The sequence below is a fragment of the Panthera leo genome, chromosome D2, assembly GCF_018350215.1.
Source record: "Panthera leo isolate Ple1 chromosome D2, P.leo_Ple1_pat1.1, whole genome shotgun sequence".
In the NCBI taxonomy this organism is placed as follows: domain Eukaryota; kingdom Metazoa; phylum Chordata; class Mammalia; order Carnivora; family Felidae; genus Panthera; species Panthera leo.
Genome location: NC_056689.1, coordinates 82,493,055 through 82,510,818, shown reverse-complemented (window position 1 = coordinate 82,510,818; position 17,764 = coordinate 82,493,055). Strand labels below are relative to the sequence as shown.

At 50.2% G+C, this 17,764-nt stretch overlaps 1 protein-coding gene across 1 annotated transcript; it reads left to right on the top strand.

Annotated features, from left to right (window-relative positions):
* The first annotated feature begins 558 nt into the window (after positions 1 to 558).
* On the top strand, positions 559 to 13,064 carry CLRN3 (clarin 3). Its single transcript, XM_042908880.1, has 3 exons — positions 559 to 787; positions 7,116 to 7,295; positions 12,519 to 13,064. The coding sequence occupies exons 1-3, from the start codon at positions 559 to 561 to the stop codon at positions 12,797 to 12,799; spliced, it is 690 nt and encodes a 229-aa protein (XP_042764814.1). The 3' UTR covers positions 12,800 to 13,064.
* The last annotated feature ends 4,700 nt before the right edge of the window (positions 13,065 to 17,764 follow it).

Sequence of the window (17,764 nt, the reverse complement as noted above, 5' to 3'; positions counted from 1 at the left end):
TAGCAAAGTCAAAAACTAAGGAGCTTGTAAACTTTTCTCTTTTCGTTCCATAGAGCCTTTAGCAAAGACTTAATCTTCTTAGGGTTCTTTTTGAACTGTTGTTAGGGTCAAGTCCTTAACCAGTAAAGCAAGTCTATGTGGTTGGCTGCTAGAATCAGCAACATTTTTGAAGGACAGATCCACATTTTTTTAGGGATTCTAGTCCTGTCCTGACATGGTAGGCTGAACTTGCTTCGAGGGCACATGGCAAAGAGTTATAAATTAATTGTGTGATCCAGGAAGTCCTTAGGAAGACCATGCCTAGCCCTTGTTTCCACTGGTTGGCTGTAACCATAGCAACCCCTTACTCCAGACCAAAGTTCAGGTGCTGTAAATCTTTATGGCCATGTTCATAGTCCAATGGTCCTTGGTATATTCCTTCCTATGAAGAGCAAGCTTTCATATTTTATAAGAAGCATTCGACTCCATTTCTAAATACTGGACTCCAAGTGGGTCCAAAATTATTATCAAAAGACCTTTGATATTTTTTTAACCTTAGGACCCCTACTTTCCGGAGAGATGCCTACGAAGAAGAAAACACTGATGTTTTTATCCAGCTTCTTTACAAGCTTCGGGTCATTCATCGTAGTCTGCTCCATGCTTGGGACTCAAGAATGGGTCAGCAGTCAAATTGCCATCAGTGACTCGTCTTCAAACGGTAGTCTTGTTATCACCTATGGACTTTTTCAAGGCAAGAGTCACCAAGAATTCAGTCATGGACTTGAGGAATCACAAAAAGGCTTTGAAGGTAAACGATAAATTAATCTGAATGGGGTGCAGTGAGACTGTGTTAGCTGGGTAAGACCAAAGTCATCCTCCTTATGGGCCAAAGAACTGTTCAAAAATGGTCTCCTTGTAAGCGTTGAGATGGCTTGCAGGTATGAAAATATATCTTTAATTTTGAAACTTCACCACACTATTGTTTTAGCTTTCTCGGTTCTGGTTGTATCTATGAGCACCGTGGTCCACACAATTCTGGCAGAGGCGAGGTGTAAGTGATATCACCAAGTCTACTGACAAGTAACTAATTAATTAAATATATGTAGCAGGAATATGGTATCCAACATAGGAGGGTAGTAGGAAAAGTGTGTGTATGGATGGTGGATTTTTAGATGGGGTGACAGTCCCTGTCCAGAACTTCGTTAGTGGCAAGGAAAAACTAAAGTGGAAAATGTGATCAGGTTCTCCTTCCTAGATCTCCAGTTCATTTCTTTAATCTACTCGAATTTGAATTTTTACCTCCAAAACATCTCATTTTTGTCGGACCTGGTACTAAATTTCTGTTAATTCTATTAATTGCATATTTTGTAGGAATGCCCCATTTTTTTTCTGATTTCTTATATCGTAATGCTCTCCTCTCTTGATGGGTGGAACACAAAAATTCACTGAGAATGCTAAGTTGAATTCAGCTACCTATTGGACTTTTGAAGATTGAACATATACCACTACGTTTTCAAAAATTAAGAGCGGTCTTTGTAACTTATTCAGCACCTTGACCTTGCATTAAACAGTGTGGCATACAGGTAGACAGGCATTATCAGCCCGATACAGTCATTACCTCTTGACTTGTAAATGTGCACGGTTTTCTATCTCGTACAAATGTAATATTTAGTTTGAGTTGGAGCCTTAGACTCAAGCCTTTAGTCTGAGTTTGAGCAACGTGGTTGTATTTCCAAGTTATAGAATTTGTCTTTTAAGACATTAGCAAAAGCAACGTCTCCTCCAGCCTGGCAGTAATGCCACCTCCCTCCCCGTCCCCCCTCCAGCCCTGACCTCAGCTTCTCAGGGAAAGGAGGAATATTCCCTTTGCGGCACCCAGAAGCTAAGACTTTCCAAGATTCAGTCACACATTCAGGATGTGCATAGCATTTTCAAAACCAGAATGTGTCATAGTTCCTGAATCTCCAGAAACATTTAAAATTTTTTAAAATATGTGATAGCAGCCTGCGAATTTTTTGATTTTCATGCTGTGTCTGTTTGGAATCAGTCGGCTCCAATTTGAGAGACGTGGCTTCAGGGACAGCCCTGCTTCCCTGTGTCAGGGAACCTCAGAGGCCGCAAGGGTAGGTCCCGGCCTGGCTCTGCAGCCCCGTGTGAGGGAAGTGGGCACCATGGAGTGGAGAGGGCAGGGGTGGGCGTAGGCTGGGACAATCCTGAAGGCTCAGGGCCCACATTTGCCTTTGCTTTGCCTGGCTCTCTGCTTTTACTCTGTTACTGCAGAGCCGGGTTCCAATGTCGTGAAGTCACTGCCAGCCTCTAGGTGCCGTAGAAGATAAACCACGTCCTGATCAGTGAAGGTACACAGTTCAGCTGCTCCAGCTCAGGTCTGCTAAGGGCTCCCCAGAGCCCATGGGGGCTCCCTTGCTGATGGTTTTTACAACCCTTGAACTTGGAGTACTCAACAGTTCTCCAAGATAGGGAAACGTCATGTAACTAGGACGTATATTGTGGTGTTCAGCCGCTGCAGACCCAGGGATGTTTTCCCTGGAGAGCAGAATTGGAGACTGAGGAAGGGGTGCTGCTCTGCTGGTTTCTCATGACCACCTGGGGCTCATCTCAAATCAGCAACCAATCATCAGTGGTATAATAGTATCTGTATAGATGCCACTTCCTTCTCCGGCAGCGAAGGGCTAACCTCTCCATTTAATAAGATGTCAACCATGCCAGCTTCTTGGCCTGAAGATCTCCAAAGAATAGTTACTATTGCCAAGCTCTGCTATATTTCTGCATGGGATTGAACATATCGTGCCGACGGGGGCTGTAGATTTGGAAATGACAGCACAGTATAAAGGGACAATGGCTGATATCCACATGCCAGAAGAATCCAGCCACCAATATGTCAACTGGTGGGGGAAATATTCAGCCAAACCTGGAAAGCAAACTCTCCAATGTGTCGCTAGATTATTTGGGCAGCTCAGCCTGACCAGGACATCTCCTAGCTTCTTCTAGTGGTCTCCAGGTTTGTTCAATATCCAGATGAAGAGTTACAGGCCCTGTGTCTACCAGTAAGCACCTGGCTTTTGCTACTCCAAAAGTTCTGGATATTGAATGTCAGTCCAAAACACGTCCCTGAGCAGCTGCTTCATGAGGGAGGGGCGGGGATATGAGAGGCGTCGCACATGGCTGCTGGCCTTGGTCAACTCACCATAGCTTCTATCTAGAGAAAGGCCCCCATCAGTTAAATCAGGTGGTGCAGGTTGCTATGAGAGCAAGGGAGAATTTCACCCAGTCTGCAATCTTCCCCCACCCAAAACAACAACAGCAAACAAACAAACAAACAAACAAACAACTGGCCCACCAGTCTCTTTTCTCCACCTACCCAGTTTGTTCTCAGGGGACCCAAAATTGCACTATTGGCCCAAGCTACCAATAAATAGAAAAAGTAAATCTGCTGAAAAAATCAATGAATTGCAAGGAGATGAACAAAAGAGGCTTATTTCTTCCTTAATACTCCTACTCGCCTATATACACCTATGCTTTTCCAAGGACGAGCAACTTGTTACTTGTCCCCAGAGACATGACCACGCTGGGTGATGGAGCATAAGGGTGGAAAATGCCCTCCTTCTCTCCCCGAGAGAACCCAGATACATTTCCCAGAGGCTCGACATGCCAGCTGGGACTTTTTGGAAGATCTCAAAGGCCCAGCTTGTTAGGGGTATGCTGTGGTCCACGGGCTGAGGCGTCCACCAGGCCAGGCTCCCTGATGACCAGGTGTTTGAGGAGCGGGTGGTGGCGGTTCCTACCCACCCACAAAGCCACTGGCTCTCCCCTGAGTTCTGAGGACTTCTGGAAAACCAGAGCTAGAAGGACCAGATGGCTAGTGGGTCCCGAAGGGTTAAATCTCCATGCACAGAAAGCCCGGATGTCCAGATGACCCATTTCTGCACACTGCCCGCGGCCCCCAGCACATTTCTGCCTCCCAGCTGTGGGGGCCATGGCCTCTTTCCTGAGGTTGCCAGAATCTGGGCAATTAGTTCCAATTGTGAGGTGGTTTTCCTGATTCCAACGCTTGGCCCTGAAAAGGAAGAGAAAAGAACGGAATGTATTTGCTAATTTTGTAGGCAGGGAGCAGCTGTCAGATGCTATGGGGGTTTATTCTATTTCGTTCTTGCTAACTTTCCCCAAATTTCCAGCTTCCATTGTCTGAGTTCTGAGCAAGGAGGGGGCTGGGAGATATAGCTGTCATACCTGCGTGGCAGGATATTCAGAGGCTGAACTAGAATTTTAAAATACGGCAGTTAAAATTAAGATAAATTGCTACATCAGTACAAAGAAAAGTCTGAGTCAGTAGGCTCCAAATTGACTCCCTTTTGAAAAATCATGTCTGTTAGATCTTACCAAGAGTCTAAAACAAAGCCTAACCTGTCACTTTGTAGTTTACTCTGAACAAGAGGAATGTTCACCATTTGCAAACGTACATCCATTTACGGCATTTACTAAGTGTATAAAGCAGAAATATTCTCCAGGGCACTTCAGAGATGGCATTTTCCCCACACTGAAATGTCTTATTTTCTAGTTAAGTATCCAAATTATTTCTTATTGGCTAAACACCGAGTTTGGTCCCCGGCACATTTCTGATTAGACCTTCGAGCTTCCTCCTTGGTGTCCAGGGAGGAGCAATGCTTCCTTGTGGTGACGGCTGGAAACTCTCCAGACCCCGCACCGCTGAAGACGTGTGTCCTTCTTCCCGTTTTTGTCCTACTCCTGCTCTGGTGTCGTCATCCACCAGTTCCAAAGCAGGTGTGTGCTACCCGAGAGCAATGAAAATCTCAGCCTGAGCTCAGGGCCCTCAGAACAGCCCGACCCCAGTGGCTGCCCTGGAGGGCGTGTGGTGCCCGGAGGGCAGGTGGCCATCGGACCCTGGCCGTCCCCACCCAGGCAATCGGCGGTGGCGGGAAGGACCACATTTTTAGTTTAACCTGTGTCATTAGATTTCTTACCTGGGATGCGTCACACAGAGAGCGGTGCTAAGGACTTGGCCCTGCCCGTGGGTCATTAGCAGAAGTCCAGGTACCGCTGGGCACAAGGGGACTGGCCGTGTGGGAGGTGAACTTTGCTCTCAGGCCCGCCTCTCACCGAGGAGCAAAATGTTCTCCAGCCAAGGGCGGTGACGTCATCGTGTCTATGTCGCTGGGCTGGGAACCCCCCTCTTCTGCCCTCTGTGCTCCCCCACAGGGCTCCCAGGGTTGCACGGGGCAGTATCCAAGTCTCTGCTCTTGTTTTCGCCAGTTTAGTTTCTGCAGCCTCTCTCTGTCCACTGTCCGGTGACAGGAAGTCGGTCTCCCTCCTAGAGGACGGCTGATGAACAGCCACAAATCTGAATTCACAATGTAGATGTTCGGACCCCGGGAGAGCTGTGCCTTCTGGCCAGCATGTTTTGAAGCTTGGAGTCAGAGTAAAGTGTGTACAGAGCTGGGGTCAGGCTGGCAGGAGCTTTGGAATCATGCCTGACAAAGAACATTCCGGAGACGCGGGCTGTCAATCACACTGGGGTTTCGATCTCTCTTCAAATACCTGAAAGGCTGCCAGGCAGAGCGGAGCAAGGGGATTCTGTGTTGCTCCAGAGGAAGCATCAGGACTCTGGGCAGAGTCCTGGAGATACGCATCTGGGCACAGCACGACGAAGGGATTTCGAATAATGGAGGCGACACGGTGATGAGAAGGAGACACCTTGCAAAGAGAGGGCCCCTTGCTGCTAGGACGCTCCTCCCTGGTGCGCACAAGGCCCTGGGGCTCCTGTTCTTTGAAGCATTGGGACCAGAGACAGAGATAAGGGGCCCCCCGAGCCCTGGGACAAGGGATCTTTCCTGGCCCTTCTGGTTTCTGTTCTTTAAAGCTGCTCTGTGGTGAGGCTGTGAGTGGCTCTCTGCTCTATCCCAGGGGCCTGAGAAACAGGAAGGGAAAGAAGAAGGCTTTTACTTTCTCTTACCAGCCCCCTAGTCACGGTTCTTACATCTGGCAACTCCCAAGGATTTTGTTAGCGTGTTACTAGGAGCTCGGAAATCTTTTTCCCCGATTATTTTTTTCTGTACGTCGCCGTGGCTTTCACAGAACATCTTGGTAAACCCTTTAGTCAATGTGGTGGCAGTCACCAGGGCCCCAAAACGCACCGGTAGCCTTTGGAGACGTTCTGTAAGTGCCTGGCTGGGGTTACAGGTAAGCGTGGGGACACACGCCTCCGGTCACCGGTCGTTTGGTGTCGTAAACAGAGGAGCGAGCAGAGGAAGCAGGGACACGGGGAGGGTGGCTGGTTGCGGTTAGAAACAGCGGGATGGCAAAAGCAGGAACTGATGGCTAGGGGCCCAGGGCATCTGTGTTTCGGACACGAGTGCGTATTTATGTCTGGAGCCCCTCTGCACGTAAGAGATACGCGCGTTTTATAAAATGCTGTCAGGACCCAGAGGAATTCAGCTCGGAGAGAATTCTGATGGTTCACCCGAGGTCCACCCTCCACATGCATTCGAGCCACGTGGGCCCTGGGTCCTCTCCGGCTCCGGGGAAGTGAAGTCGGGAAGTGTGGAGACACCTCACTTGTCCACACAGCAGTCATCTGCCGGTCTCCAGGGCCAACTACCTGGTCACCATCAGCTCCTCTCCTCCTGGCCTTCTCTGTAACGGGCCGACCTCCGAAATCTCAGCCTCTACCAGATCCTCTCTGTCACAGGTTTTCAGAGTGGCCTCCTGTAAGTTCCCCCAAGTGGAAGCATCGTAGTGCTCCGAGCGGGGGGGAACACTGTCCGTGATGATGTGGAAATTTCCATGGCAGGTGTCTGAGGCCACAACGCACTGAGGAGGGCCGTCCAGCCCTGTAGCGGCTGTATCGAGGAGGGCACCCTCTTTCCTCTGGGAAATTGAAATCGGGACGGTCCTGTGGTTACACACATTCAAGGGGGGCCTGAGCATCGTGAGGCCCCGCCCCTTCCTGCTCCCGCACACCGAGATGCCCCCTGCGACTCCTAACCCCGGTGCCCAAGCGGATGGAGTCCAAGAGCCCCCCGGGTGGCGGGGAGCGACCCTCCCGTCCGCAGGGCTGGGGTTTGCATTTTGCGCTCCGTGCTGACCCAACGCTGCTTTAGTTCTAGAGAAGTTGAACAATTCTTCCCAAAGAACGCTGCACCTGGTGGCCGTCCTGCTGCTGGTGCTCAGCCTGTGCACGTCGCTGCTGAGTTCCGGGTTCACCTTGTACAACAGCATCAGCAACCCCTACCAGACGTTCCTGGGGCCCGTGGGCGTGTACACCTGGAGCGGCCTTGCTGGTGAGTGTCCCCGGGAGCACCCGGCGCTCAGCTGGGAAGCACGTCCTCGGTGTCTCTGCGTCTCTGGCTTTGGCACACACAGGAGCCCACGTGGCCACCGCCGGGCTGTAGAAACCGAGGAGACCCAGTAGGTGCCAAGCTGCGTGCTGCGGCCTGGGCTCTCCTTCTGCCCATCTGCAGCGTCGTTAAGCATCCTGGGAAATAAAATGGTTTTGAATGCACCGGTGAGAGGCAAGGGGCCAGAGGAGGGCAGGGTGTGACGTGTTAAAATGCGTAACAGATGCCAGTCTCTGCTCTCGAGTGTAGAACGTAAGGAGTTAAACATGATGCTTCTAAGTCCACAAAACGTTCATCTGTGACAACAAAACTCCTGTAGCGTGTTTAACTCCAAGTGGGGTTCCGTGTAAGGTATAGAGGTGCACACACACACACACACACACGTTCATACACACACAAGTGACAAACACACATACATACACAAGTGTGCACACGCATGCACATACCTACATGGATATGCACACACATGCATACATACACAGTTGTGTGCACACACACATACACAGGTGCGCACACACACACATACATACATCGGTGAGCACACACGCACTATAGGTGTGCACACACACAAATGTATACACATATATGCACACAAGCACATACTTCTACATGCATACATGTGCACGTATGATCACACACACACACCCATGTGCATGCATGCACACCCACACATATGCACACATCTAAACACATACACACAGATGTGCACACACACAGAAGTGCATGCATGCATACACAGATACACATACACAAACATGTACACACGCACACACGTACACACAGTCACACACACACGCACACACTTATTTACTCTCCTTCTCACCTCCAAGTAACAACAGTCAATGTGGGCTAGAACCCAGACATGACACCTCTGTATGGCTGTGCCACAGAGAACCGCAAAGAAGGTCGTTTACAGGATCTGGGGCCAACACCCTTCTTGCGGGTGATGTGTGAGCCCCGGTTGATTCTGTGCAGTGTGACTGGCTTATTTTACTTGTTTATTGGTCCAGGCTGGGGTGGGGGGTGCAGCGCAGATGGGAAGTGCATCCCAGGTTGAGTCACAGCGTGTGTGGCTCTCGCTGGGTTTTCGCCAGGCTCTGCAGCTGCCGTAAATGCCCAAAGGCCTGCTCAGTGGGGGGCCTCGTTGCCCTCGCCAGGTGGCCAGGCTTCTGCTTTCTCTCTCTCTCCACCATGAAAACCTGATCTCGAGAAAGGATCTGAAGAAGTCTGTCCTCCCCTTGGGAGGACTCTGGACGTGGTTTCATCTAAGTTCTAGGTAGTGCATTTTAACCCCGGGCCCGGAACTTTCCAGCACAGGAAAGGTGGTCTGGTATCAGGAAGCCCCAAGGAGGACTCGGGGCTGCTTCCTTCTGTCCTTCTGTGAGAGGCCATCCTTGCACAGGCCGGATGCAAGTGGCGGGAAGAGGTCCCCGGGTCTCTGAGCTGTGGCTCTCAGCAGTGGTGTGCTGGAGAAGAACAGGGCTCTTGGGGGGCAGGGGGGTGGGGAAAGGACGCCCTGGCTGGAGCCCAGGCAGCTCCAAGTGGTAAGGACACTTCCGCCTTCTTCACACTAATAGTTGAGGAGCCAGCCCCAGACGGCATGAAACAGGGGAAATCCATGCAGCTCGACGCTCACAAATGGGATGCTCTTAAGAGTGCCATTCATAATCGGCAAGTCAGGCCAGAGGCGGGAACCAGGAACGCCTGTACGGCCACACTGCATACCCACCCCTCGGCTCTGAGGATTGGGGTTGGGCTGCTTTAGCCACATTCATGCATGACTTGCCCTTTCCTTTCTCCCTGTGGTTGTATTACCTGGTGGTAAAAACAAGCCAACCCCCCGAGTTAAAGGGCATCCGCCGTGGGCCAGGCCCCACAGCGCTGTAGAATGAGTGTTCCTGCATCAGCTTTCCCCAAGAGTCATGCTAAGGGACTCGCTTACAAACTCAGATATCCTCACCCAAAGGCCAGGCTTCCTTTCCCCAAGCTCTTTCTACCACTACAACTCACCTCAGTCAAACCAAGGGCAGGGTTCATTGGCACTCTTTGCCAGGGTAAAAAAAAAAAAAAAAAAAAAAAGGATTCTTTTAATTTTTGCTCAGGTAATTAAGAAACTAAAAAAGGTGGTGGCTTCAGGTGCAGCTGGATTCTGGGTCTCGACCCACGCCCTCAGAACAGATGCCTTGCAGGTTGCTTCTCTCTTGATTTTCCCAGTGTTCTCTCTGATGTTAAGCAGCACACAGGTCCCCTTAAAGTCAGGATGTTGGCCAACAACCCCTTTCTTCTGAAAGGACTTCTTTTCCCCCAAATCTGACTCTCCCTGGAATTGTCCTTCCCCGGCCCTGGAACAGCCTCCATGGAGTTGAACTCACTGGCTGACTCAGCCAACGGCTGGGGCGCCTGACCCCTTGGAGCGGGGGCTGGGGGCGTCTTCAAGAGGGAAATAAGGAGCTAGTGTCAGAGGAAGATTGGATACGGGGTCGTAGGGACAAGACGGGACAATGTCGCCACTCTACAGCCTGCAGGCCTCAAAGCCCATTGCCTCGTAGACCCTGTTTCTGCAAAGCTGGAGCTTTAGGCTCTGTCTCCACAGTTGAGTATGCACTGGCTCTTTACATGGAGGAGGCCGATGCATGTTTGTGGAAGAAAACAAGGAAAACACCAGGCCGGCGGCCTTCCCCTCAACCCCTCCATCCCCACCTACTTGTAACAACAAAGCTTTGTCTGACGGGGAGAGAGTCACGTGGCGTTCCTTTCCCGGCTTGGGGCAAGTTCGAACACACAGAAGAGTCTGCAGGGGAGGCAGGAAAACAGTCTGAGATGATATCCGTGTGTCAGGAGGAGGTCTGCATTCTGGCAGAGGTCACAGGGAGAGCTCTGTGGCGTTGGGCTTTGTGTCTGGCCTCCTCTGAACGCCTCCCGTGACTTCTTGATCCCAGAGCTCTGAGAAGCCAGGCTTTTGCCCCGGGTTTGCCTCTGGGGACTCCCGATCGTCTTCACATAGGCTTGGGCTGTGCGGAAGGTAGTGAAAACTCCTTTTCCGTGAGTCTCCACCTGCAGTCACCTCCCAGGCTCCTATGTCCCCTGACCCCAGCCTGCCCTTAGCACCACGCCGGCCCAGCATGGCCCAGCCCTGACCATAGCGGGTATAACCATAGGAGAATGTTGGAGCCTGAGAGAACTCTCCAGATTGTCTTCCCCCACACACTTGATCCTCAGCCAAGAAACCCAGAGAGCAGAAAGTGATGTGACAGGTCCCACGGCCTGAGGGTGACGGGCCAGGACTGGCGACAGTGTCCTGAGCCTTCGGGAGATCCCCCTTCTACCTTGGGGCTCCCTTTATCCCTCTGTGAATCCCCTGTCCCCGAAGGCTGGAGAGGAGACAAGGAGAGGCATCTCCTTCATACAGGGGCTCACGTCAGCACCTGTCTGCAACAGCCCCTCCCAGTTCAAACCAAAGCCAGCACGTTCCATCGAATGAAAAAATGTGTTAACCCTGTGTTCACCCCGCCCCTTTGTGACTAAGCTTTCATAAGAACTTTCACAAGAGCGCAATGAAGGCTAATTGGAGTGTGAGACGCACAGAGCATCAGAGGAGAGGGCTCTCAGATGTACAAATTATTGAGCAGTAAAACCGTCACACTGAGGATGAAGGTCTGCCATCGGGGAGAGTCAGAGCACTCTTCTCACACAAAAGCCCGCAAGCTAGAGCCTTTGGAGGCTTGGGGAAAGTCCCCGGGTGTGGGCTGCAGCCAGGACACGTCGACCGCTCCCCCCAAGTCTGTCGAGTGTTGGGTACATGTTCCCAGAGATGTGCAAACGCCACCTCCGTCGGCCTTGGAACGTTGCATCAGTTCAGAGAGAACCCCGTGCCCTTTGGCCGTCACCCCGTCCCCACTCCCAGCCCAGCCCTAGTTCAACCAACCATGAATCTGAATCTTCTCTTTGCCTCTAGCTGACCCCCTCTGGAAGGCTAGGAAAGAGGTCCAGGGAAGTGCACAAATCACCCGGGGCCAGGAGGCCAGAGCCCGGGAATCCACTTCTCTCTGACTCCAGGACTCTGTTCTCCATGGGGGCCAAGGTGGCTGTCCAGAGTCAATACCAAGGCACATTCTCCAGGGGAGGACGTTATGAAGAATAAAAAAGGGACGATAAGACAACCAAAACATTCTAAAATGAGTTTATGGGGTGCCTGGGTGGCTCAGATCGGCTAAGGGCCTGACTCTTGCTTTCGGCTCAGGTCATTATCTCACGGTTTTGTGAATTCGAGCCCCACGTTGGGCTCCAAGCTGACAGTGCAGAACCCGCTTTGGATTCTCTGTCTCCTCCTCTCTCTGCCCTTCCCCGACTTGCACTCCCTCTGTCTCTTTCAAAATAAATAAATAAACTTTAAACAGAATAAAAATAAAATAAAATGAGTTTAGTGAGAAGACCCTTCCCAGTGAATCGCCACACTCCATTGTGTGCAGAATGAAAGTCTAGCCTCCGAGCCAGTGTCTGGGGCTCCCTGCGGTGATCTCCTCCTCTGTATTCAGTGCTCAGGACCCTCGGAGTGGCTCCCCATCAGTGGGGTCCTCTCTCACAGTCCCAGCTGCTCTGAGCTCACTGTCCCCCGGGTGGGTTTGTGTAGGCCGTGTCTTCTGCTTGCAATGCTGTGTCCTCCCAGCCTCTTTGTATCCTTGTCATCTATCCAGACCTCTCTAGAAAGCTTCCTGCTGACTCTCCTGTCTCCTCATTCCCCAGTTCATTCAGCACAGCTCTGTGTGCACTGGGAGGGGCCACGTGACGTGCCCTCAGCGGAGCAGACCCTTCGGGAAGGGCTTGAGCTGCGTGTTTGCCCTTGGCTGGACACTGCCTGCACCGTCTTTAGCGTCCCGCGCCTAGGATCTAGCTCGTCTCTTACATTTCTTTTACACCCTGACACCTAGAAGACCGTCACCTAGCCATCCCATAAATGCCCACAGAGCACATGTTCCATTGAGAAAGAAAGTGACATGTTATATCTAAGTGATGAATCACTCAATTCTGCTCCTGAAACCATTATTATGCTGTATGGTAACTAACATGGATTTAAATTTAAAAAAAAGAAAAGAAAGGAAGGAAGCAGCATGAGAAAAATGCATCACAACACTTCATATTGTTCATGAACCTGAATCTTCTTTCCAGCGTTGTTCGTTTTCCTGACCATGATACTGTTCGTGGCCAACACACAATCCAATCATCTCTCGGAAGAGCTGGCCCAGATGCTGTACCCGCTGTATCCAACAACCACCTACAGAGGAACGACCCACAGCTACGGTTACTCGTTTTGGCTCACGCTCCTCGTCATTCTTCTAAGTGCTGTCACCGTGGTCATCATCGTTTTCTACCAGAAGGCCAGGCACCAGCGGAAACAGGAGCAGAGAAAGCCAATGGAATACGCTCCCAGAGATGGAATTTTATTCTGAGCTCTATGTTATGTTGTCTCGTCATTATGTCTAGTCTGTTGTACGTCAGCCCCCGAGAGGTTACTGGCTAGCTTGTCTGGACAATCCGCATGGTTAAGGGCAGCCCTGGTTGGCTGTCACTTTGTGATAGTTTTGTATCTCGTGACGCTCCTTAAATGATGTACCCTTGACCAGGTTTCTTCCCTCTAGGGTGGGGAAGAGGAAAGGGAAATGTCTGCAGGCCATGCAGCGTTCAAAGCAGTAGAATGATTCCAAGACCATGGATCCTTCCAGCCCGGTCTCACTCCCTAAGATAATAAAGGTTTGTGGTACACACCTTTACTTTAAGTAGTTCAAAGCACTTTAGCACCTAGGATCTCCTCCTCAGGAAGGACCAGGTATTTTTTATTCCACTGTCTGAACAAAGACTTTCAGGTACAGAGGGATTCAGAACTCATCTTTCCAGGACCAGATGTTGGAGGCAAAAGGTGGGTGAGACTTTGGGGTAAATTCCCTGGTCCCCAGGACCCCTAGTTGCTGACATAATTCAAAACCAGTGGCGGGTAGGAGTATTGATATATGACCTGCAAACCCATTTTTGAGGCGGCAGGGTGCAGTTTTTATATGGAAAAGACTAGGAAGTGAGAAGATTAAGAAAGACAAAAATTATAGCCCTGCAGCCTTCACACTAGGGAAGCTAAATGTATTTTTGGTTTAGAAGGATTGCGGTGAATTAGTCAAAACGAAAATGTCACATCGCAACAAGTTCTGGTAACCGACCCTTTGCCGTTGACACAGTCTGGTTGCCTGGATGGGAGTGTGTCAGCCCCAGCAGAATCTGGCCCAGCCAGAGGCCAATAAATGGCTTAGAGCGCCGTGGCTTGCCGGCATTCCCCGAGTCGAGGCCAGGGCAGATGCTGGTTTGCCCTCTAGAACAGGTGGATAGAATCGATTCACAGTCTCATGAGAACACAACAGGCAACTAGGAAATTTTTGGAGAGCTCCCAAATGGATTAGACCTACTTTGCCAGTACGATATTCTTCCAGAACATCCCTTTGAGGATCTTTTGAGCTTGAATATCCCACTAGTCAGTCAGAGTGAACACGGACAGGATTCTGAAATAATAACTCTGTCATGTCTTGACGTAACCAAAGCCAAACAGAGCAGAAGTCTCTCGGTGTAGTTTACAAAATGTCGTGTCTTTGGACGGAAAGATATATCCTTTATGAAGCTATTAGGGATTCTTGACCTTCTTGTCTACTATTTTTTCACAATCTGTCTTAGAAATAATATTTTTTCATTCAAGAAACATGAATTGAATACCTGTGATGTGATCAGTCCTGTGCCAACCGGGATACCTGCCCCCCACGGAGCTTACTGTTGAGAAGTCAAGACAGACATTGCAAAAGCAGGTGTTACATTCCACTTAAAACAGGTACTTAGTCACAAAACTGTGCTCATTCTCTGAAAAGTCAGTTCTCTATAACCACCCACCCCCAAAGTCAAGGTTACTCCAATAAATTAACTTGTGCAACTTTGAGCGCATTAAAAATATGATTCTCAACAGTGAAAATGTTCTAAATTCTTTGAAGCTAAAAACATTTATGTTCTTTGAAGGTTTAATTTTATACCAGAGTGTGATAATGCAGGCAAGTCATGGAAGAGAAAACAGATAAGGGTAACAAATCCATGCAAATGGATTGCTAACTAGGCAGGCACCCCCACCATGTCTTGGTGCAAAGGACATTATAGGATATAAAGACTGCATTTATTCATCTCAACGTTTGAGCAGAGCCTGGTTTCGTTAGGGGACAAAGTATCTCAATCCTTAAATCACAGATGACCTATGAGGAACCATTCAAAACAGGAATCTAGTACAGGGAACTAGCTTGCACAATTCTGGAGATAAAGAGCATGGCTCTCCCACTGTGTCTGAGGTAGAAGGTAATGAAACTGTGTGTGTGTTCTTTAGAAATCTTCTTAAGGAAGAACAGAGTTTGCAGACCACTCTTGGACATAGACGTAATTCGCTGTTCTAAAATCACTTAACATTGGGGCGCCTGGGTGGCTCAGTCGGTTGAGCGTCCGACTTCGGCTCAGGTCATGGTCTCGCGGTTTGTAGGTTTGAGTTCCATGCCAGGCTCTGTGCTGACAGCTCAGAGCCTAGAGCCTGCTTCTGATTCTGTGTCTCCCTCTCTCTCTGACCCTCCCCCGTTCTGCTCTGTCTCTCTCTGTCTCAAAAATAAATAAACATTAAAAAAAATTAAATTAAATTAAAAAAAATACAATAAAATCACTTAACAAATGTGCATCACATCTGTTGTAATGGACCCACGTGAAACACTATGGAGGGCTGAGCTATTCTACGGAATTGGAATGTTTCAGCGGTCGTGATACGAGCCCCTAATTAACCCGTGTGGTCCTGTTAGGATGAGCTAGATGGCAAGGTTCGTCCACATTTGCAAAAATAAAAAAGTCATGCAGAATATTGTGCTCCTCCATTTTATAAGAACATAGGGTCCACGATGATAATTTTAGGGAAATTAATACTTTGCACTAATGTCAAAGTGATGAGGCTCCCCTCCCCCTCCCCAGTGAGTTGTTTGCAAAGCACTCTGGGAGGCAGGGATAACCTCCAGGTAGGCTCTGCTATCATTATTCTAATTTTATTTGATCATCTCAACAAACCCTGTGGATAAGGCAGGGCAGGAAAAATGGTCTCCCTGGACGTGACACTTTTCAGGGTCTACAGTGTTCTTACAGCCAGCCCCACATGGCCACGCAATACGGTGCTCCCATAAGTGACACGCGGCCGTGCGGGCAGACAGATCGGCAGCCTTCTCGGCCTCCGGGAGGCCCTGGGAGTCTGCAGATTCTGTGAAGGACAGGCAGGCACTGAGCGTACTTCCTGAGTAAGCTGGGCTGCCTGCATATCGCCCAACATCTTTCGCTGACACCTGCCCCAGAATGTAGACGGGCGGCCAGTCTGAACGAGGCATCGCATGTGTGGGAGGGAGGGGTTCACAAGCAGGAACCTTCCTCATTCTGAAACTGCAGCACAGAGACTGGTCCTTGGTCCCTGAGCCACACTCAGGGTGCCCTCCTGACCCCGGAACCCAGAACCCCCAGGGGCCATGGGCAGGCGAGTCCTTCAGTCGGCGTGAAAGGCGGGTCCCTCCATGGCAGCCCTCTTCCCCGTGCTCACCCCCACACCCCCAGCACCCAGGGCGAGGAGACACAGTCAGAGGCCCCGTGTCTCAACTGCTCTGGCATCTCGTAGCTGACCCAGTGACACCCCCTCCTGAGCTTCTGTTTCCTCGTGACTAAAAAATAAAATACAAATAGCAGAAATGACCATCAGTGTAGGATTGAGCAGGGAGGTTCTGGCATCAGGCTGCCTGGGGCTGGAGAAGTTACTTAATCTCAGGGAGCCTCATTCCAATCATCTGTGAAATGGGATGACGATCGATACCCAGGATCTGCTCTCAGGGTTGTGGGAGGAGCCCTGACAAGGTGTGCAAAGGGCTCCTGGCGGCCATCCTCCTCCTTCGCAGAAACCTGCCGTGTGTAAAAACTGTAATAAAGACTAAAGGTGAGATCATGAGCTACTGTGGGCCACATCAATCCTTTTGCTTTGTAAATGAGCAAGGAACAGACACCTGAGACCCAGGAGGTTAATGAACTTGACCAAGCATCCAAAGCCGGCAAGTGGCAAAGGAGAAGTCAAAGCAGCACTCAGACACTTACTCTTTTTTTTAACCTGTTTCTGACTCAGTTCCATAAACGCTGTTTGCATCAGGCGGCCGGCACAGGCCTGGGGCTTGGGGGCACAGAGACAAAAGTTCGAAAGGAGCGTGGTGTCCACAGAGAGTGTGGCCTTCTGGGTGTGCCTGTCACCTTTCACGGCACGTGTGAGGCTCACGGTGGGTCTCGTTCACTCAGAACAAGCAGGAGAGGCTTGCTCAAGCAAAGGCACCCGGTTTGTTTCACAGAAAACCTTCAGCCCGGCTGGGTGCTGACCTAAGCTGGAGAGGGTGGGGTCTCGGCGACAGGACCTGCCCACACACGCCCAGAGAAGGTGGCACATCCTGTGACCAAGGGACTTTGTGCTCCTTAAAATAGAAAGAAGGCCGGGTTACTCATGGTGACCCGGGTCACTGGCTTACCAAGGCTGCTCTCGAGCAGGAACTGAGGTATGAGTGACGTCCGACGCGTTACCTGCCTGCCCGAGCGGGCCGGCCCCAAAGGATGCTGAGGATTATTCCTGTCCCTCATGCTCTTCCCGCCTTGTGTCCTCACTCTGCCCAGAGACCACTGGAGTTTCAGATGACCACCCAGTTCCTTCCACCATGTGTTTGCGTTTGGGTCAGGCTTCAGGCCATGAAAGTTTTATTTGCAAAATGTTAAGTTGTTTAGTAAAAAAAAGAGAAATTGAGACAGAAGTCCATTGTGTTTTAAGACTATTTGTTTCGAACAAACTACTTTGCAAATGAACACTCCTCCCAATTCCTACCTCACTCCTGACCAAGAGGGTTAGGCTTTTTTTAAATGTTTATTTATTTTGAGAGACAGAGAGAGAGAAAGAGAGAGAGAGGGAGCAGATAGGGGCAGAGAGAGAAGGAGACACAGAATCCGAAGCAGGCTCCAGGCCCTGAGCTGTCAGCATAGAGCCGGATGTGGGGCTCGAACCCATGCACCATGAGATCATGACCTGAGCTGAAGTTGGATGTTTAATCGACTGAGGCACCCAGGTGCCCCCAAGGGTTAAACTTCTCATGTTTAACCGGGACCCTTTGTGAAACGCTCTGCTCATCTGATTACATTGAAACACCTTACTTCCACAAAATGTTCAGCTCATAAATCAATTTTCCAGGAGGAGTTTCTGCTTTTCTGGTTCCAGGCACCGCAGTGGTGGCTGGGCTGTGGTCCTCGTGGCTTTGCCAAGAGCAGTGGCCACGGCTACCATTACCTCAGTGTGCCATCCC

Excerpts from the sequence above, each read along its gene's own strand:
- CLRN3 (XM_042908880.1), top strand. The coding sequence starts at position 559 with ATGCCTACGAAGAAGAAAACACTGATGTTTTTATCCAGCTTCTTTACA. Across the intron at positions 788-7,115 it reads ATCACAAAAAGGCTTTGAAG|TTCTAGAGAAGTTGAACAAT; the intron begins GTAAACGATAAA and ends ACGCTGCTTTAG. Across the intron at positions 7,296-12,518 it reads CACCTGGAGCGGCCTTGCTG|CGTTGTTCGTTTTCCTGACC; the intron begins GTGAGTGTCCCC and ends TCTTCTTTCCAG.